At 39.0% G+C, this 21,297-nt stretch overlaps 1 protein-coding gene and 1 long non-coding RNA gene across 3 annotated transcripts in view; one reads left to right on the top strand and one right to left on the bottom strand.

The window, feature by feature from the left end:
- Positions 1–21,297, top strand: part of UNC79 (unc-79 subunit of NALCN channel complex) — a 269,126-nt gene that overhangs the window by 109,441 nt on the left and 138,388 nt on the right. For both annotated transcript variants that reach the window (XM_081548126.1, XM_081548125.1), the window contains 6 exons: positions 1,334–1,422; positions 2,043–2,083; positions 4,637–4,665; positions 11,387–11,616; positions 13,476–13,647; positions 15,184–15,414. In XM_081548126.1, the coding sequence (XP_081404252.1) occupies positions 1,334–1,422; positions 2,043–2,083; positions 4,637–4,665; positions 11,387–11,616; positions 13,476–13,647; positions 15,184–15,414 (792 nt within the window). The remainder of the gene's footprint in view (positions 1–1,333; positions 1,423–2,042; positions 2,084–4,636; positions 4,666–11,386; positions 11,617–13,475; positions 13,648–15,183; positions 15,415–21,297) is intronic.
- Positions 1,065–5,213, bottom strand: LOC145528942 (uncharacterized). Its single transcript, XR_014070806.1, has 2 exons — positions 5,160–5,213; positions 1,065–3,614 (listed from the first exon to the last, which is right to left on the bottom strand). It is a non-coding gene; the product is annotated as an uncharacterized LOC145528942 (long non-coding RNA).

Here is a 21,297-nt window from a genome sequence, read left to right as displayed (position 1 = left end):
CTGTTTTTGCAAATAAAGATTTATTGGAACACAGCTATGCTCATTTGCTTATTCATTGTCTCTGGCTGCTATTATGCTACAACAGCAGGGTTGAGTAGTTGTGACAGAGAATATATGACCCACAAAACCTGAAATATTTACCCTTTGGCCATTTGCAGAAAGTTTGCCAGTCCCTAATTTGACACACCAAAAAGTGGTTATTCGTTGCATCAAAGGAAGCATGAATCTTACCTAAGGAAAATTTTCACACTAGGCCTTTAGCACCAGGGAATATATAATTTACAGATTTTGATGGTATAATTATTTAAATTTAGAAATCCTAACTCTTGCTTCCCCAACCATTGAAACTCCTAAGGGTTTTAACTTTAAATGACAAGCTGTTTGGGTTATAAGTTCAATTCACTTGTCCCTTTAAATTGGTGAAAAAAAAAAAAAGCAACAAAAACTAAAGAAAAGGCAGAATGAAGTTTTAGAAGAATTTGTGTCCTAGGCATGTTAACTACATACTTAGCTATAGCATGGGTTAATTATTTGTTGAAGGGCAGGAACAGAATTCATAATTTCTTTGGTAAGTCATAAACATTTAGACTGATGCAAAGTACAAAATCGTTAGTCATCGAATATTTTGTCCATTTGATTTAAAATATCCAAGTATTTGAAATATCCTAGTGATCACTTAACATTAACACTTTTCATCTTTGTACTTAGGCTAATGAAAATAGCCATAAATAATTAAACAAAATACTGCACAGTTAAACAAACTACAGATCATATGTGGACCAAAAAAAAAAAAAAAAAACCACCTGAAAGTGAAAGTTGGATATCTAGATTTTAGATTCTGGAGTAAGAAAAGGGAATCACTCAATGTTAGATTTAATGCTAAATTTTCTGAATGAGGTCTATTGAGAAGCAAAATTCTCTACTGCCAGCATTCTGCTAACAGTTATGATTTTTAAATCTTAATAATGCATTTTCCTTTTCCCAAAGAGAGATTACTGTGTTTACCACATTAAAGAAGGAATTACTGTGTGAGTAATACAGAAGCAATTTGAACAGCCACCGAATGAGATGATTTTTTATCTTTGTAGAATGAGGATGAATTTCTTGACACTACTTGTTACTTGCATTGCAAATAACTGGAGAAATGAAAAACCACACTAGTCACATTTAAATCGCCATATTGGAAAAACAGTTATAGGTTGAATGGGTTTTACTAAGAAATGTTTATCCTGCTTTGCTTTTGAAAATCTGTTATTGAGACATTTGTGTCCTTGACATACGGGACATGATAAACAGGGCAGGAGAGTTCATTCTGACTTTTCCTGTGTTTCAGATGTGTATAGACGCCTCCTTGTCTGTAGCTTTGGGTGATAAACCACCCCCTTTGTATCTCTGTGAAGAATGCAGCCAGCGGATTGCAGGGTATGTGCAAGAAAAGGCAATCTAATAGGGCTACGCTGAGAAGAATAATCACTTCATCTTAAATTGATTACGTTACCCTCATTTCCCATTAGCCTCTCTGTTTTTTAAAGGTTAGCTTGTCAGATATTTAATATATAGCAAACTTTCATTTGGAAAGACGTCAGCTTTGAAATGTTTCAGTATTTCTCTCCATGTGACAAAAGAAAGCAATTCCACTTAATAAAGCAGCTCCAATTTTCAAATGACCCTGTTAAAAAAGCCGCAGTGAAAAAGAAAAGAAAGCTGTGGTTTTCAAACGTGACATAAAATTCATATGGGTTTTCTGTGCTTGTTAGTTTCACAGAACCACACTCAGCTTTCTACAAATCATGCTGTATTTTGGTTGACTTAATTAGCATCTGGAAAGTATCATTTAAAGATAACTGAATATGATGAAATGCCTATAATTTATAATTTAGCTGAAATGCATTAGACGTTTTAAAAGTTTATTAGGATAGTGCTCTTAATTACATGTCCTTTCTATTAGAAGTGTTTTAACAATAGCGTGCAGCTTATAAACATTCATGTGGAAGGGTAACATTGCAGAAAGGCTCAAAAATGGATTTTGTTGTTCTTTATAGGGACCACAGTGAATGGCTGATTGATGTTCTTCTGCCGCAAGGTATGGTTTACTTCAGGAAGGATGAATAATAAGTAATTATGACAGATGGTACAGTTGATTTGTCTCCTTTTGTACTATGTTTATTTTACAAAGACAGCAACCAAAGTATTATTTGCCATGAATATTCATTTATATGAAGCATTGTATCAATGTCTTGGTTATAACATACCCACACATGAATATTAAGGGAAGAAGTATCACTTCTACCAAAATTAAAGGTAGGTGTTGGAATTGGGATTCTGTATGACCAAAGCTGAATTCTGTCTTAAGGGACTTTCTGTGTATATAACAGGTGTTGCCAATGATATGCTTGCTGTGCCAGGTCAGAAAGAGAATAAAGAAAATCAGTGAGAAGAGCATTGAATAATGGGTCTTTCTCTTGCCACTGTTACTAGCTCTGTGTTTTTAGGGAAAATCATTCAATCATTTTGAGTGTCAGTTTCTCCTTCAGTAAAATGGGGATAAATAAATATATCTGGCCCATCTCAGTGAAAAGATGAGATTGTAATGCTTGCAGTTTGTTAGAGTTCTGAAAGCTATGCCTGGTAAGCTGGCAGGTCGAAGACAGAACATTTTTCTACGTATGGGGAGGCAGATATTCCGCTACCTAACTGCAGGCTGAAATGACCAGGAAAAATACTCAGGAAAGCAGAGGAAAGATGAAAGGTGGAAAAATCTGGGGGGCATACTGAGTATAGATCAGGCACACAGGAGGAACTTGACCTATAACTTCAGAGGTAGATAATAGAAGAACTTACATGAAAGAATTTACGTGTAAACACCTTATGTTAACTAAATTCAGTTTTTGTTTTTAAAAAAACTAACGGACTTTGCTTGATGATAATTATACACCATTTCCTTATAGTTTAACTCAATATTAGATTATCTCAACCTTAAGAAATAAGTTATTTAATGAGTGCTCTGCATTTGTAAAATGGATCAATAATGTCAGCCTCTATATCCTTCAGAGAGACATTTAAAAAATTTATATAAGAATATTTGTAAAAAGATTTGGGTTTACATAGGTAAAAGTAACTTTTTCCCTCTTAAATTAGGCTACCTTGCAAGTGAACTTCCAGTGCTCTGAGGTAAAACCCATAGTCAGGTTCTAAATTACATTTTAAATACAGTTAAGTCCCCTACATACAACCCTTCCAGTTGTGAACTTTCAGAGATGCAAACGTATGTTCGCATGTCTGATCTCATAAGTTAGTTCACATGTCTGGAATGTCTGGGGTGCGTGCATCCTCCACAAGTGATTGTATTTTTGTGTACTTCATTGCATAGTACTGTATTATATAGAGTACAATAGTACAGTATCTTTATTTCAAGCCCAGAATGTCTGGAAGCAAGCATAAAAGCAGTGGCATATATAGCTGATTGTGTTAGTTGGGTACCTAGGCTAACTTTGTTGGATGTGATGAACAAATTGGACTTACAAATGCACTCTCAGAATGAAATGTGCTTGTATGTAGGGGACTTACTGTATAGATATGTTGCTGAATTCTGGTCATCTCCAGATGATATTCACCTGTTGAAGAAAATTGATAATAACTTTTCATTACTTATCCAGAGAGATAACCCACTAACCTCAGCTTAAGATAAATGCCAGTATATCAAACTGTTAAATAATCATTAATTAAACAAAATCTGTTTTACAAACTGAGTTGTTACTCTCATTGATTTGACATTCACTAATTCATAATTTCCAGATGGAGTTTAGGAGACATTTACCTTCGATTTTGTTAGTAAGTTATGATATAGACTATTAGCAATGGTTTAATTTATTTTTTGAGCACTTACTATTTTAGGGGAAATGTTAACAGATTCTTAGAAAAATTATTTTCATGTTTTATCAAGCACCAATTTTCTTGGAGATAATTGGTATGCCTACTAAAGAGTTTTATCCATTTATTAAACTTAATCCTGAAGTACTAAGGTAGTTTGACAGCCTTACTCCAACGGACCAATCCATGGGTTTGAAAGATGTTTTCTCTTAATAAGCCTGCAGCTGGTTTTGCATTAGTTAAGGACTGATGTTAGTTGATAGTTTGAGCCTAATTCATTTAAGTTATTAAGTTTTATTTCTACAGTTCTGATATAGCAAATCATCTCCATGGTGAAACTCTAAGTATATCACATTAACTCAGTGTCATAGCATAATGGAAGAGCAGTAGATAGGGAATCCAGAGACATTTCTGGATTGATTGGTCTCTACCATTGATAGCCTGTATGATCCTGAAGAACTCATATAACCCTCAATTTTGTTCTCTGTCAAATGACTGGGTGAGATTAAAATTATTTGATCTGAATTCTAAATCATATCTGAGAAGGTTGAATTATTGCTAAGAATAGGTAAAGTATTTGCAGCACACAGGTATTTTTAATCTCATTAAGAATGGGTAGATGACAATTCATGAGACAAAGGAGCAAGGTGTTTTGGCCAAATCTGGAGGTTGTGTTACTAAGCTTGTTTTTACTCCTCTTGGTGGCTGCCCTTATTTAAAATGGGCTCTCTTTTTTGTTGATATTTTGTGTACCTTCCCCTTACAGCTGAGATATCTGCTATATGTCAGAAGAAGGTAAGAGCAAACCGTCTGTGTGGTGCGGCATGATTTGCTGTGTTTGTATGTAAATTCATTCATTGACATCTGTCTCATTTCTGCACCATGGTTTCCCAGTATGTACATGTCACTGTATTTGTGAAGGGGGAAAGGAAATTATTCAGCATGCAAGATTGCTATGTCTGGATGGTCTCTATTTCCATTTCTGCTTTTGCTTACCCATCATATGCACAGTGTTTTTGAAAAATAATATGAAATAAAAGCATATGTGTAAATGTGGGGTAGAAATCTGAATACAAAAGTGAGTGACCATGCAACTTGATTTTGGTAAATGATGACCTTGTTTGCTAAAAGTCTCTATTGTTTGGAAGTGGAGTGCAAGTGTCCAACACTTGTGTGTCAAAAACATAACCAGACCAAATATATATGGAAAATACATATTTATATGTGAGGTGAACATATCTCTACTTAAAGATTCTACCTTCAAATAGCCACTGTTCATGAAACTTTACCTGAGCTGTTTCCATCTTCTTTGCTTGCTCTAGTTGTTTGAGAAGTACAAGAGAAGGTACTATGATGTCATACAAAGAACTCTGGACTGGTTGATTGAGATACTTGGATTCTGGTCAGCTGTCTTCCCGTGTAGCTATGAGACCATGTACATGTCATTTAAACGTTTTAGGAGTTGGTTATGAGTGGATACCTTTGGAGGGCTGTTTCAGTTTTCTACTGCCATGTGATAAACTATCCTAAAATGTATTAACTTATAACAGCAAACATTTGTTTGATCACAATTTTGTGGATCAGCAGCCTTGCCTACGCTCACCTAGATAGTTCTCTTGAGAAACTCCTCTAGGCTTACTCAGGTATTTGCAATCAGTTAGTGGGTTTGCTGGCAATTGGCTGGTCCCAGATGACTTTACTCACATGTCTGGAGCCTCAACTGGGTTGGCTGGAATGGTTGGAATGACTGGGATGTCTGGCCCTCCCTCTTTCCATTAGGTGTCTCATCTTCCAGGAAGCTAGACTGGATTTGGTCTCAAGGTATGAGTGTTCAGAGAAAGTGAGAGAGGAGGCTGCAAGGCCTTTTGAGACCAAAGCTCAGTGGCAGCACAGCGTCACTTCTGCTGCATTCTGTTGGTCAAAGCAAGTCCAAAGCACAGCCGAGTCTAAACAAGTGGGCAAATAGACTACTCCTCTTTAGAGAAGGAGCAGCAGGAATTTTGTGACCATATTTAATCTACCACAATTCACCTTCTGGACATAATTACTTACATTCTTTCTGTATGACAAATATTCTTACCAGCTTGCAAGACCTGCCAAAGTCTAACCCACTTATGGCTTCAGGCTTAAAGTCCCTTGTCTTGTGATCTGCATCTGGTTTGCTCACTGATGAAACCTGTCAGGTACAAATTTTCTTGAACCAGAGACCGGTGAATTAAAAAGCAAGTTATGTGCGCTCTACATACCCAACACAAAATGGTGAGACAGGGATAGGATGACAGCAATAGACCTCTGTTCAAAAAGAGGAAGGGCAAGCAGATAGCTGTTACTAGTCTATAGCAACTCCAGTCATGAACATGTCAGCAGTTCTTCTGTCTCCAGGGATAGCAAATGTGCCTTTATTAGCATCTGATTTTGCTTCCTGGGAGTAGTTTCCTAATTCATTTCTGCCCTGGGATCTTTCCTCCACTCTCTAAGACATGTTTCCTTTTCAATAAGAAATAGCCCATGTTGCAAATGAGTAACTCTCTCAGTCTGCCTCCTGCGTGTAGAAATGGGGTTCCATAGACCTCTTTTTGTGTCACACTGTGTATGTCCCTTTTAGTCTGCTGGTGGTGCTTTTACTAGTATGCCTTTCTTTAAAACTTTGTGGATTTTCTATGAATCTCATTGGAGTTCAGTGCCCTCAAAGCCACATCTGTAATTCTTTTTGAGACAGTTCTTTTTATATTGTGGGCATTTCAGTCTGCCCTTAACATTATTAGAAGCTATGTTCTAGCTGAGATGCTCAACTGGACATCACCTTATATCTTTTGGAAGTTTTAACAAAGGATCATAGTCATTCACCATACTTTTGATTTCATTTTTATCCTGAGGCTATTTCCTGCTTTGAGAATCTTTCACAAGCTGGAGAGACTAGGATGAGAAACAGTTTTATTTTCTAAATTGACATTTCCTGGCTCTGGTGGTATACCTAACATATTTAACAACCACAATGGATCATTTTTTAACACTCTCCTCATTTATGTGACAAAATTATTTTCAGTAATAAGCTTAAAATTAGCACATTTTATTGCTTATTCTTTAATAAATATATTTTATATGAAAGTTTATTTTGAGAACTTTTATTCGGTTCATAATAGATCACAATGTTTCAAGCTTTGGGCAAAGCTTGTGTCTTTACCTCTTTCAGTACCAGATATTTCTACATTTGAATTGTAGGTTTGAAATAAGTGTCAAGATTGTATCAAATACATTGTAAATCAACTATATTACAGTAAAAAAAGATTAAGTCAAATAAGCATCAAGAGACAGACTTTTCTTAATTCCATTTTTGTTATTTTATGACACCACTTGGAATTATTTATTTATGTTTAACATTCTAAGCAGTGAGCATTTCTCTGGTGGTGCAGTGGATAAGAATGCACCTGCCAATGCAGGGGACATGGGTTCTATCCCTGGTCTGGGAAGATTCCACATGCCATGGAGCAACTAAGTCCATGTACCACAATTACTGAGCCCACATGCTGCAACTACTGACGCTTCTCAACAAGAGAAGCCACTACAATGAGAAGCCCACACACTGCAACTAGAGAAAGCCTGCACAAAGCAACGAAGACCCAGTGTAGCCAATAAATAAATAAAATTATGAAAATAAATTCCAAGCAGTGAAACAGAGTGGTTTGAATGAACATATGAAAACATACCCAGCTGAATCTGAACTCAAGAGAAATCTCTCCGGTTTACTTTTGAAATGAATACATGTAGCTGAGCTCACAGGGTTGAGGACTATCTGTGGCTTAGAAATATATTATCCTGGGTTTCCCACATTGCAGGCAGATTCTTTACCATCTAAACCACCAGTGAAGCCCTATTTAAACTTAGTAGGTGCTGTACAGAAATTAATACAATGTTGTAAATCAACTATTGTTGTTGTTCAGTCGTTCAATTGTGTCCGACTCTTTGTGACCCCATGGACTGCGGCACGCCAGGCTTCCCTGTCCTTCACCATTTCCTGGAGCTTGCTCAAACTCTGTGATGCCATCCAACCATCTCATCCTCTGTCATCCCCTTCTCCTCTTGCCTTTTGTCTTTCCCAGCATCAGGTTCTTTTCCAGTGAGTTGATTCTTTGCATCAGGTGGCCAACGTATTGGCGCTTCAGCTTCAGCATCAGTCCTTCTAATGAATAGTCAAGATTTGTTTCCCCTAGGATTGACTGGTTTGATCTCCTTGCAGTCCAAGGGACTGTTAAGAGTCTTCTCCAATACCACAGCTCAAAAGCATCAATTCTTTGTTGTTCAACTCTCACTTCAACTTAAAAAAAAATAAAATCGAAAAAACTTAGTAGGAACCATAGCAATTGTTTAGAGCTTTGACCAACCAAAGGTTATTTAGGGGCAAAGTATTTTATCACTGATATTATTTAGAATTGATGGCACGTGGTGATAAAGCAGGTTAGGTTGACTTTCAGTTTATATTCCAGATACTAATGTATGCAGTATATCTAGATACTACCTAAGGAATCACTCAAAATATAGCAGCATGAAACAACAACTGTTTAATTATGCTTTTAGATTGTGAGGGTCAGGGATTTGGGCAGGGCACAGTCCACAGCCTATCTCTGGTTGATGATATTTGGGGCCTCATCTGGGAAAACTAGCAGCTTCCCAGGTGGCTCATTGGTAAAAAATCCATCTGCCAATGCAGGAGACGTGGTTTGGAATGTCTCCTGGAGGAGGAAATGGCAACCCACTCCAGTATTCTTGCCTGGGAAATCCCATGGACAGAGGAGCCTGGTGGACTACAGTCCATGGGGTCACAAAGAGTTAGACATGACTTAGTGACTGAGCATGCATGCATGCACTGGGGAGACTTGAATAGCTAGGGGCTGAAATTACCCAGCGGGATCTAGATCATATGTTAGGGCTCTGGGATGGGGTGACTTGAAGGCTGGACTTAGCCAGCCCTGTTGAGTAGAGACTTACTGCCTCTCCATATGCCTGGGCCATGACAGAATCCTGAGAAGAGTATCCTGATGAGGAAGCTTCTGAAGAGAGAACTTTCTCAGACCACAAGGTGGAAGCAGCATGTCTTTTTAGAAATTGCCTTGGGAGTCATACAAATATCACTCTGCCGTGTTTTCTCGGTTCAAGCCGGCAGAGCCCATCTAGGTTCAAGGCACATGGAAGCCTATCTGAGGAACCAAACCCAAAGAGCCTCAACCACCACTGGACTTAATTTAAACGAGACCACCTTGAACCTCCCACCAGGAATTTGCGTGTGGAAAGAATGTAAATAATTTGTGACCAGGAAATAGGATAGGAGATTGTAGGCCTTAAACATCAGGACTTTATTATAGCTAATAACTACCCACTAAACCCATCTGTTCTGTTAGTTGCTCAGTCATGTCCGACCCTTTGCAACCCCAAGGACTGTAGCCCTCCGGGCTCTTTTGTTCATAGGATTTTCCAGGCAAGAATACTGGAGTGGGTTGCCATTTCCTTCTCCACACTAAACCCATATCCACATTCTATTGTTTATGTAACAGTGGGAATCCCAGAGGAACAAAGACTAATTACAACCAAAAGGAAGAAATAAACACTAACAATATACTCTGATATAAACCATGCTGCTAGTGATGTGGTTTGGTTTGGTTTGGAGAAGCCCCAAACCGGTAAGGATTCATGTGCTTCCAGAATGAAACTTAGTATGTGAAAGAGAAAGAAAGAGTACAAAGCAAGAAATATACCTCATTTGGAGAAGTCAGGACTGACTTGGATATTGAAGAAGACATAGGCCTCAGTGCAGAAGAAATACATTGTATTTTAACAAATAATTTTTAAAAAATTAATAAAAGTTAAAAAAGATCATAAAAATTTAAACTTGTTTTTATGATTTATTGACCTGAGTCCTGTTCAGAAAATGAGATTTCCCAGCACTTGTATCCAAAGCCTTGTGCTAAAATCGAAGAGGAACAAGCCTTACTTTGAAATGACTTTTCCAATAGGCAATTCAATACACGGTCAATGTCTGGATGTAGGTTTTGTGCTTGCTTTGTTCTTTCTACTGTCTCCCCAAGAGGTCTGTCATGGAAGTTTTTCCAATCTTCTCCAAGCCCTGAGTTCATAATGGCTTAGGGTGTTATTTCCCTGATTCCATATTTTAAAAAAAATGTTATTGGATAATAGTTGATTTACAATGTTCTGTTAGTTTCATGTGGACAGCCAAGTAATTCAGTTAATATACATATAATCATATTCTTTTTCAGTGTTTTCCATCTTAATAAGCTCTATCAAAAGGGTGAAATGCTCTCTGACACAAGCTATTGAGTATGTGGTGGTGGCATCTCTAACAGGCTTGGGCACACTTTTATGGAGAGGTCAGGGATATTTCCTGATTGCTCCTCAAGTTACTTGATGTGGGCATGGGTGCTGCCTTGCCCCTCTGCTTCTTGCCAGGGCAGCTCTGATAATAAACTCCCCTGAACTCTAGATCTCTCTCTTACACTGCACCATTTTTCACACTTCATCTCTTGATTCTTTTTCTGTAGCTGATGTTCAACAGCTGCATCTATGAATGGTTATTACTGTGCTTTGATGTTCCCATGTTATCAACTGACATATTCTTTAGGTCTTGATAGAAAGAGTGCTGGTGCGGATGGGTAGGCCAGCTTCTGGGCCATCAGCTGAGCACAGCACAGCTCCCTACCTGTCCTTGAATGCATCAAGGACAGATGAGTTGTGATGGAAATGTGCTCTTTAGGAGATGGATAAAATAATTTTGAAAGTTTACTTTAGGGTTTAAAATTGTTCGTTTCCTACCCTGATGTGCTGTGCTATGCTTTCTCTGGACCACAGTTTTCTTTTTTTTTTTTTATATTTCTGCTGAAAACTCTTCAAACACTAACTTGAAATAATCTAGGAAGCCCCTTCAACCCATGCCACATGGCTGAGGTCACTTTATAGAGGATTTTTTAGCACAGTTTCATTCATATTTAGAGAGTTTCTACCACTCAACACAAATAGAAACCACTTCTCACCTTAATTTTTAACTATGACTGAAATCTAACTGGTTAGAGATGAGCTGCATTTTGGAAACTAGTGACACTTCAGGAAAGTCCTGCCTTTTCTAGTGGCCCTGCTGCTGCTGCTGCTGCTGCTGCTAAGTCGCGTCAGTCGTGTCCGACTCTGTGCGACCCCGTAGACGGCAGCCCACCAGGCTCCCCCGTCCCTAGGATTCTCCAGGCAAGAACACTGGAGTGGGTTGCCATTTCCTTCTCCAATGCATGAAAGTGAAAAGCGAAAGTGAAGTCGCTCAGTCGTGTCTGACTCTTAGCGACCCCATGGACTGCAGCCCACCAGGCTCCTCCGTCCATGGGATTTTCCAGGCAAGAGTACTGGAGTGGGGTGCCAGTGCCTTCTCCGCTAGTAGCCCTAGAAATTTCCATTTGTTCCAGTTATTAGCCCAGTTTACCTCAGTGGTGAATTTTAATTGATTTCACTCTTCTCCTTCTAGAACTGCAGTTCCCATGTTAGAAGAGCTGTGGTCACCTGCTTTTCAGCAGGGTGCTGTGGTCGTCACGGAAACAGGCCTGTTCGGTACTGCAAAAGATGCCACTCAAATCACCATAGTAACGAAGTGGGGGCCGCCTCAGAGACCCACCTCTATCAAACCTCCCCTCCACCCATCAACACCCGGGAATGTGGCGCTGAGGAGCTTGTCTGTGCCGTGGAGGCCGTGATTAGGTAACAGGGTCGTTAGTAGCTTTCCCTGAAAACTCTGCCTTCTCTCTGAGCCACCCTTTCCCCATTGAGATGTGCACGTTTAATTCAACTTCAAGAGCCCTCAGCCAGACAGCTCACTTTCCACAATATTGCAGTGATGATGTTTTAATTCACTCATTCAACAAATATTTTTATGGAATGCCAATTATGTGCCAAGCATGTGGTAGGCATTGGAAGACAGAAGAAAGTGAAATATGGTCTCTGCCTTCAAGTAACCCATGGGGGGGTCTGTAAAAATAGAAGCACGAATTTGCCAGCCAGAGTGATGAGCACAGTGACAACACAGAGATGGGATTCTCAGGGAATGGAGAGGAGGTGCCAGTCAGAGAGAAGGGGTGGGATAGAGGTGTCCCAGACTGACTGCAGCAGCGAAGGATGGGAGAACTCTAGATAATTCGGTATTGGAGTAAACCAGAAGGCTGTGGAGTAAGATGGACCAGATCCTGCAGGCAGCTGGCTTTTTCTATCACATGAAAAAAGGGAGCTTTACAAGTGATAACCTCTAGACTTGTTCTCTTTTTGTATACTATTCACTGAGACAAGATTTTTAAAGATAAAGAAACAATATTAGAATGTATGTTTTAAAGATAAGGACTAAGTCTTCTGTTTCTCTTATCCCAGTGGCCGACACATGTGGAAGTGCAATAAATGTTTGCTAAATAAAACAATGCAGAAAGTTTGGAAAGAGAAAAAAACAACCATACTGCTGCCATCATCATCAGTTTTTTTTGCATATGTTCTTCTAGTTTTATTCAAATGCTTATTTTACTTAGATAATTGCAGTCACAGTGTATCCACATTCTTTTTGATATAACATTATACCATTAGCTCCTCTCCATGTTGTGTACTTTCCACATTTATCATTTTTAGTGGGTACATAATATTTATATAAATTATTTTCCTCCACCATTAGACACTTTAATTTCTTCCATTTTTTTACTGTTATAAATAACTCTGATAACTATTTTGTATATAGTGCCAGTCCTGTATTTTTTATTTATTTAGGGTAGATGACCAGATGTGGCTGACTGGGTCAAAGGGTATGAATATTTTAAGGACACTTGATACATTACCAAACTGATTTTCAAAGAGTGTATATGAATTTCATACATCACGGTAGTTTTTGCTACACCCTTGCCAACATTGTGTATTATTTTTTTAAATTGTCATCTGCTTATAAAATTGAAAAAGGAATCTTTTTTGTTCACTGTCAGGTCTTTGAATTCTAGATATTAAATGTTTTTCCATTTGAGTATCAGTTCCTCAAGCTGTCCTTGATCATGCATTTGATGTCCACATAGCTTCGTGTGGGACTTCCCTTGTGGCTCAGCTGGTCAAGAATCCGCCTGCAATGCAGGAAACCTGGGTTCGATCCTTGGGTTGGGAAGATCCCTTGGAGAAGAGAAAGGCTACTCACTCCAGTATTCTGGCCTGGAGAATTCTGTGGACTGTATAGTCCATTGAGTTGCCAAGAATCTGGCATGACTGAGTGACTTTCACTTTCACTTTTTTCTTTCATAGCTTCGTATTAGATATAGGAGAAGCATTAGCTTCTAGTGGGATGACTGGTGAACTTGAAGCCAGAAGGCATCAGTTCTGGTTGATTCTTATTGATTGGAGGAAGTAGCCTCTTTGTGCCTCAGTTTATACATCTTTGAGATGGGGATGGAGTAACAGATAACAAGGACATGAGGCTCCTTCCAATTTAAAGGAGAACAATGAGTGATGCTTGAGAACTGGTGAAGTAATTGCTCCAAATAGGGTCATAATCTTGAGTGTGCTTTTGGGTAGTCTCACTTGAAATCTCTTTTCTTCTGCAGCTTGTTGAAAGAAGCTGAGTTCCATGCTGAGCAGCGGGAACATGAGCTGAATCGCCGGCGGCAGCTGGGCCTCTCCTCTTCGCACCATTCCCTGGATAACACTGACTTTGACAACAAGGATGATGATAAACACGACCAGCGGCTACTCAGTCAATTTGGAATATGGTTCTTAGTAAGAAAAGAAGTTAACTATTCTTTAATATCTTATGTTTTATTCCAACATTGCCCTGATGATGAGTTTCTTCTGTTCTTTTTAGGGAAGTAAATATTAAATGGTGAAAAATTAACCTTAGCATTCACCACCACCAATGTGTGTGTGCTCAGTCATGTCCTCCAGAGACTGTAGCCCACCAGTCTCCTCTATCCATAGAATTTTCCTGGCAAGAATACTGGAGTGGATTACCATTTCCTCCTCCAGGGGATCTTCCCGAGTCAGGGATCAAACCCCACGTCGCTTTCGTCTCCTGCACTGGCAGGCGGATTCTTTACCACTGCGCCCTCTGAGAAGCCAACCTTAGCGTAGGAAGTCTGTACTCTAGGACAGTGACTGCACATTGGATTTACCTGTGAAGGCTTTTAAAAAATGTCATTGCCCAAATTCCATCCCAGAATCTTGGGAACTTTTAAAAAAGATCCCTTGTTGATTCTAATGAATAGCCAGGTGTTGGAACCTTTTATGCCCGATTCTAAACTGTTGGGAATGCACATTTTGACAAGAAACAAGTGGGTAAGTTGCTAGAGTATATTGTGAAATATTGGATTTAATATAATTTACAGATCGTTCACCTCCCACTGATGTAATGCTTTGTTTGAAAGTTCAGTTACTGTGGATCTTTTTGTGTACTTATGGCAAGTCTGCAACACAGCCAGAAAAATTATAGCCAAACCAATGCAGGGAATTTGACTTCTATTGACTGAGTCAACTGAAGTATTCATTCAGGAAAGATCAAACATACAAATCCAAACTTCCAAGAATGCTGAATTTGACAGTTCTACAGAGAAGCAGACTTTTGTTTTTGCCCATTGGAGAAATAAATTAAGTCTCCACAGTGATACATGTCTTTTATGCTTTCATATATTTTTTGCTTTGTTTTGCTTTATCAAATTAGGGTTTTAATTATTGATTTTGCATGTCTCGCTCCTAGAAGTTATTGTCTAATGACAAACTGACTACTATTGTGAACTCATTGAGGCAAAGATAATGTGTTATTTAGTTTTTATATTCCTGAACCCTATTTCAGTGCTTAATAAAAGATTAATGAATAAATGGCGAACAGTTCTGAAAAGTCTATTTATAATGTGGTGAACTGAGGGGTGGTGCTCTAAGGTTTCAGCATTATTACTGCTAGGAAATTCTTGGTAAATCTGATCATTTTGAAACTGAGATATATATAGATTATTTTTGCACTGAGGTATTTATGTAATTTCACTTTGTAGACATAATTTTTTAAAAGTATTTACCTAGTAGAGAATATGTAATTGATTTCTTTTGGGCAAAAAAGCTTATTGGGAGGTGCAGTCTTGAGGGGAAGCTGTTGCAGTTCGTCTCTCTGTAGAGAAGAACATGATTTCCAGGATAAGTGGTCCTCCATCGTTTATTTATGACTGCCTATTTCAAATGGATTATCAGGGACATCTTTTTTTTTTGTCTTTAAACAAACATATTATGTACTGAGACTGAAGGAGACTCTAATCTGACTATTTCCAGGTGAGCCTCTGCACGCCCAGTGAGAATACTCCTACAGAAAGCTTGGCCAGGCTCGTGGCCATGGTGTTTCAGTGGTTTCACTCCACAGCGTATATGATGGATGATGAAGTTGGAAGTTTGGTAGAAAAGCTGAAGCCTCAGTTTGTCACCAAGTGGTTGAAGACAGTATGTGATGTTCGCTTTGATGTCATGGTCATGTGCCTTCTTCCCAAACCAATGGAATTTGCCCGGGTAAGTGGAGGCTGTCAATAAAAAAAAAAAAAAATTAATCAATAATTGATCTAGGAAAGAAATGGAGGGGAGAATGGATACATGTATATGTATGAATGAGTCCCTTTGCTGGTCACCTGAAACTATCTAACTAACTAAATTAACAACATTGTTAATTAACTATCAGTTCAGTTCAGTCGCTCAGTCGTGTCCGACTCTTTGCGACCCCATGAATTGCAGCACGCCAGGCCTTTCTGTCCATCACCAACTCCCGGATTCTACCCAAACCCATGTCCATCGAGTCGGTGATGCCATCCAACCATCTCATCCTCTGTCGTCCCCTTCTCCTCCCGCCCCCAATCCTACCCAGCATTAGGGTCTTTTCCAATGAGTCAACCCTTCGCATGAGGTGGCCAAAGTATTGGAGTTTCAGCTTCAACATCAGACCTTCCAATGAACACCCAATAAATAATTAACCCAAAAATAATTAACTATACCCCAATAAAAAAATGAAAAGTTTAAAAAAAAAGAAAGGGGAAATATTATTTGAGCCAACCTGAGGATTATAACCCAAGAGATAGTCTTTCAGAAAGCTCTGAGGACTGTTCTGCCCTTTGGAGGCCAAAGCACAGATATGTAAAATTTTGAGACAAAGGGTTTTATGTCAATGATGTATTATTGACAGTTAACACAATCCATATCTACACATACTAAGTGAGTAGTGCTGCTGTCCATGGGGTCACAAATAGTCGGACATGACTGAGCAACTGAACTGAAATGAGTGGGTCACGAGTCATCATGGCCTCTTACAAGATAAGAAGGAAAGTTATTTCCCAAGCAGTTGTGTCACTTGATGCAGTTAAGAAGGAGTGTTATCTCCTAAGGAAGTCTGGTTAATGCAATTGCACAACATGTACTAAAGGGGAAAGAGGAGGCCTAAATGGGCAGAGAAGAATTTTTATGTTTAAAATTTTCTTGTCCTACTATAAAATGCTCATTTTTTTTCATCAAGACCTACAGCTTGAACCTTGTTAGAGAGGAGAATTTGGGGAGAAGCACTATTGTTGCTGAAAACCTGGGTTTACTTCTCAGTGGGTGTTGAGCTAAAAGATACAACCAAGGCAAAGATCACGAGAAGGAAGGATTTCTTAATACTTGCAGCAAGTAAGGGGAAAACCAGGGATCTTCCCAAGGCAGTATCTCTCAACAGCAAAACTGGAGACCTTTTAGGCTAAGGATACATGCATATTCATGAAGGGGCTTGAGCAGAGGAGAATTCAGCATAGAACTGGGGCAGAAATGGACAGAGTCTAAGCTTTAGTTGATTAAAGTCAAGAGGGTCAGAAAAGGTCAACACCATCATTCCTTACATTCTGACCAGTCCCGGGTCTCGGCATGTAGTCATCATCATCCACCTGGGTGGGGGCTTTGTTTCCTGCAGAACTCAAAAGTGTGTATCAGATTGTGATGTAGATTCCTTGAGGAGGAAGTAGGACTCTTTTATTGCTAGACTATTGTTTCTTGACTGATTTTCCTTTGTTACTGTCCTTAAAATTGTTATTACTGAGACCTGTTCAAGGGCAAGCATTGTGAACAGGCTTACATCACAAAATGGCTTAGGTGAAAGTGGCTTCTCTTCTGTCAAGAAAAACACGCCTGGTTCTCTTCCTCTGGAGCCCTACCCTGTCTGCTGACACTACCTTAGCTACTAGAGTGTTATCAGTGTCTGTAGAAAAGGAACACCTCTCTTTAATTTAGTCAATAGAGCTAAATGAGTTTAGTAACTACATTTTAGCTGATATGCTGTTTTGATGTTAGTTTGAAATGGGGAAGAATGGCAAGAAGAATGTGTGATGTATCTTTAAAAAATTTAAGGAAATATTCTTTCCTGACATCACTGAATATTTTAACTAAGAAACAGGAAATAAAAAAGCCTTTCCATGAGGTTGCTAGAGCTCAGCCTTTTTCTGATTTGGGGAAAGGCTAACATTTGACTAGGAGCAGTTTCTGTGGTTTCACATATGTATCTAGGGATGAATGGTCCCTGCCCTCTCAAAAGATTTAAGGTGAAAGTGAAAGTTGCTCAATTGTGTCCAACTGTTTGCAACCTCATGGACTATATAGTCCGTGGAATTCTCCAGGCCATTCTTCAGGGGATCTTCCCAACCCAGGGATTGAACCCAGGTCTCCCGCATTGCTGGCAGATTCTTTACCAGCTGAACCACAAAGGAACTGCCCAAATCCTCCTTTTCTTCTGGCTCTAGGACAAATTTCTCTATGCTTGTTCTCTTGCTTCTGCCTTATTGGATCACAGGTTTCAGATGTACAGCTGCTAAGACTTCATATTTCTTGAATGCAACGTTGTTCATGTCTAACCCAGCAAGATGGAAATCTAGAATCAGTTTCTGCCAGCAATACATAAAATTTATTTCATGGTGTTTTCTAAGTTTTATTTTTATTTGTTATTTTTGGGTTTGCTTTCAATGAAATCTTGAGGCAGTTTTCAGTTTAAATAAGAATTTTAAGAAGAAAACGTAACACATACCTTCTGAAGAGCAGGTTTTATTAGATTTCCAGGAGCCAGAGCATTCTGTACATTTATCAAGATACACTTCTTTCTTCTTTGGTGCCACCTACTGACTCATATATAAAAACAGATTTTTGCATAATGGAAATTCCCCATTTCCTGGCATTCTTTGACTGTGTTGATATGTTTTCAATTATTGTTTCTTTTGGAATAGTAAAGAATTAGTGTGATATGATTCTGAAAAGAGCTTCCCAGGTGGCGCTAGCGGTAAAGAACGCCTGCCAATGCAGGAGACATGGGTTTGATCCCTGGGTCAGGAAAATCACCTGAAGAAGGAAATGGCAACCCACTCCAGTATTCTTGCCTGGAACCCCATGAATTCTGAAAAAAAAAAGAGGAAATGATTATATTGGGAGGAAAACTTTTCCTCTTCCAACTTGGGCCCAGCAGTTGGGAGCCTGCATGTAATTGGCAAGAGACATATTAACAAGAATTTCTGATGTTCAAGCTGGATTTAGAAAAGGCAGAGGAACGAGAGATCAAATTGCCAACATCCACTGGATCATACAAAAAGCAATAGAGTTCCAGAAAAACATCTACTTCTGCTTCATTGACTATGCCAAAGCCTTTGACTGTGTGGATCACAACAAACTATGGAAAATTCTTAAAGAGATGGGAATACCAGACCACCTGACCTGCCTCCTGAGAAATCTGTATGCTGGTCAAGAAGCAACAGTTATAACCAGATGTGGAACAACAGACTGGTTCCCAATTGGGAAAGGAGTATGTCAAAGCTGTATGTTGTCACCCTGCTTATTTAACTTATATGCAGAGTACATCTTATGAAATGCCAGACTGGATGAAGCACAAGCTGAAATCAAGATTGCTAGGAGAAATATCAATAATCTCAGATATGCAGATGACACCACCCTTATGGTAGAAAGCGAAGAGGAACTGAAGAGCCTCTTGATGAAAGTGAAAGAGGAGAGTGGAAAAGCTGGCTTAAAACTCAACATTCAATAAACTAAGATCATGGCATCTGGTCCCATCACTTCATGGCAAATAGATTGGGAAACAATGGAAATGGTGACAGACTTTATTTTCTTGGGCTCCAAAATCACCACAGATGGTACTGCAGCCATGACATTAAAAGACGCTTGCACCTTGGAAGAAAAGCTATGACAAACCTAGACAGCATATTAAAAAGCAGAGACACTACTTTGTCAACAAAGGTCCGTTTAGTCAAAGCTATGGTTTTTCCAATAGTCATGTATGGATGTGAGAGTTGGAGTATAAAGAAAGCTGAGCACCAAAGAACTGGTGCTTTTGAACTGTGTTGTTGTAGAAGACTCTTGAGAGTTCATTGGACTGCAAGGAGATCAAACCAGTTAATCATAAAGGAAATCAGTCCTGAATATTTATTGGAAGGACTGATGCTGAAGCTGAAGCTGCAATACTTTGGCCACCTGATGCGAGGAACTGACTCATTGGAAAATACCCTGATGCTGGGAAAGATTGAAGGCGGGAGGAGAAGGGGATGACAGAGGATAAGATGGTTGGAAGGCATCATTGACTTGATGGATGTGAGTTTGAGCAAGCTTTGGGAGTTGGTGATGGACAGGGAAGCCTGGGATGCTGCAGTCCATGGGGTTGCAAAGAGTTGGTCACAACTAAGCGACAGAACTGACTTGTTATTAGCAAGAGAAGAGACAAAATCTATTTACGTTTACACACAGAAGTACTCATTGATGGGAAGCTTTTTTCAATAACCAGAGATAAAAAGTTTATATACCAAACTTCTAGAGTGTGAGGGGCATTTGTGAGGAGGCTGAAGGGAAAGATAGGGAAAGTTCTTTTGGGTGTTTTGATGCTAATGAAAATGGGCAGCCTTTCTCCAAGGCAGCTGAATTCACAAGAACTCCCTTTGGAGGGGCTTAATAGAAGCCATATTTTCTGGAGGCTCTGGTTTAGTCAGATAAAGGAAGTTCAGATAAGATTTCTCTCTGCATCTTCTTTAGTGCAAATGTTTCCATTTAATATAATCTTTATACCGACTCTGGGGGTCTGAGTGCCTCCCCAAATTTCTCCCATCTGTAACTTCCCTAGAAGTTTCACACAAAAAGGAGTCTAGGTTGATTGACTTGGAGAGAAGATTTGGGTTAGGAACTGCTAGGTAAGAGATATGCAAAAGAGGAAAAGAACATAAATTAGAATAAGGAAATAGAAAACAAAGATCAGTGGTTAGAGTAGACTATAAACCTAGTTTCTATGGCCTAAGGAAAACAGTCAAGATTCTAGATGCTGGGCTTGAAGCATCTTCAGATGATGATGAGTTCATCAGTGTCACTGTCATGGTTATTTTCTAGAGCAGAGCCTGGGAGATGTGGATGTTTGGTGAACTTCCCGAGTAACCTAAACTGTTGAAGCAAGAAGTCTTTTGAAGTTTATATCAAGTTGCCTGCTTTAGCTTGCTGGGCTTTGGGACAAGACAACCTAGAGTCTCAGTAAGGATCTGGGCAGTCAGGTTTTAGTTCTCAGTGACACCAAGTCAGGAAGGTAGGAAAAACAATTGGGAACATTAATTATTCACAAAGTGTGCAAGACAGTAGGATCCAGTGTATAAGAGGTGAAAAATAGCTCAGTGAACAGGACTAGATCTGATAACCCACAAGCATGAGTATAGTTTTCTGTTGAAACAAACAATTTCTTAATTTTCCCAGTTTTGACCAAAGATAATTAAAGTAAGATATTCTGTTCACAAAGTAAGTCTAGTCTCATTAAATTTGGCCTGATTATTTACATACAACAAAAGGAGTATTTGACCACATGGGCCTTCAAGAGTTTGTTTTGCTGCAAGTTTTTTCGAGAATCTCAGATTGGACTTTTAAAGACCTTTCCATGCTGGGAAGCCAAGCCAAGAATTTGTCATATTTATCTGTAGTATTTGTAGATTTGGGTGAATTTTTCTTTTTGAGATCCCTTGAATGCTCTAAGGTTTCTGGGTCTATCAGGAAATGACTTTTCTTATTTGGTTATAGACTAGGGACATCAAAAGTCAAGTAGCAGGCTGGTTTTTCCAAGAGGGCTTTATAAGCATGGGCTTCATAATATCCACCTTAGTTCTTTAAAGCTGTCTGGTCATATTTGATTCTTTGTGTATCTTTCTCAAGTATGACGTTTCAGTCAAAGCCTTGATAGCATAACCAATTTTTCCTATTATGTCCACTTACAAGGAGAACAGATTTTTTTTAAGCTTGTGTAAATAACTATGCACGCATGCTAAGTCACTTCAGTCATGTTCGACTCTGTGTGATGCTATGGACTGTAGCCACCCAGGTTCCTTTGTCCATGGGATTCTCCAGACAAGAATACTGAGA

The sequence above is a fragment of the Giraffa tippelskirchi genome, chromosome 12, assembly GCF_054371585.1.
Source record: "Giraffa tippelskirchi isolate mGirTip1 chromosome 12, T2T-mGirTip1v1.2.pri, whole genome shotgun sequence".
Classification (NCBI taxonomy): domain Eukaryota; kingdom Metazoa; phylum Chordata; class Mammalia; order Artiodactyla; family Giraffidae; genus Giraffa; species Giraffa tippelskirchi.
Note: the sequence above shows the minus strand (reverse complement) of the source record. Positions and strands in the feature narration are given on the sequence as shown.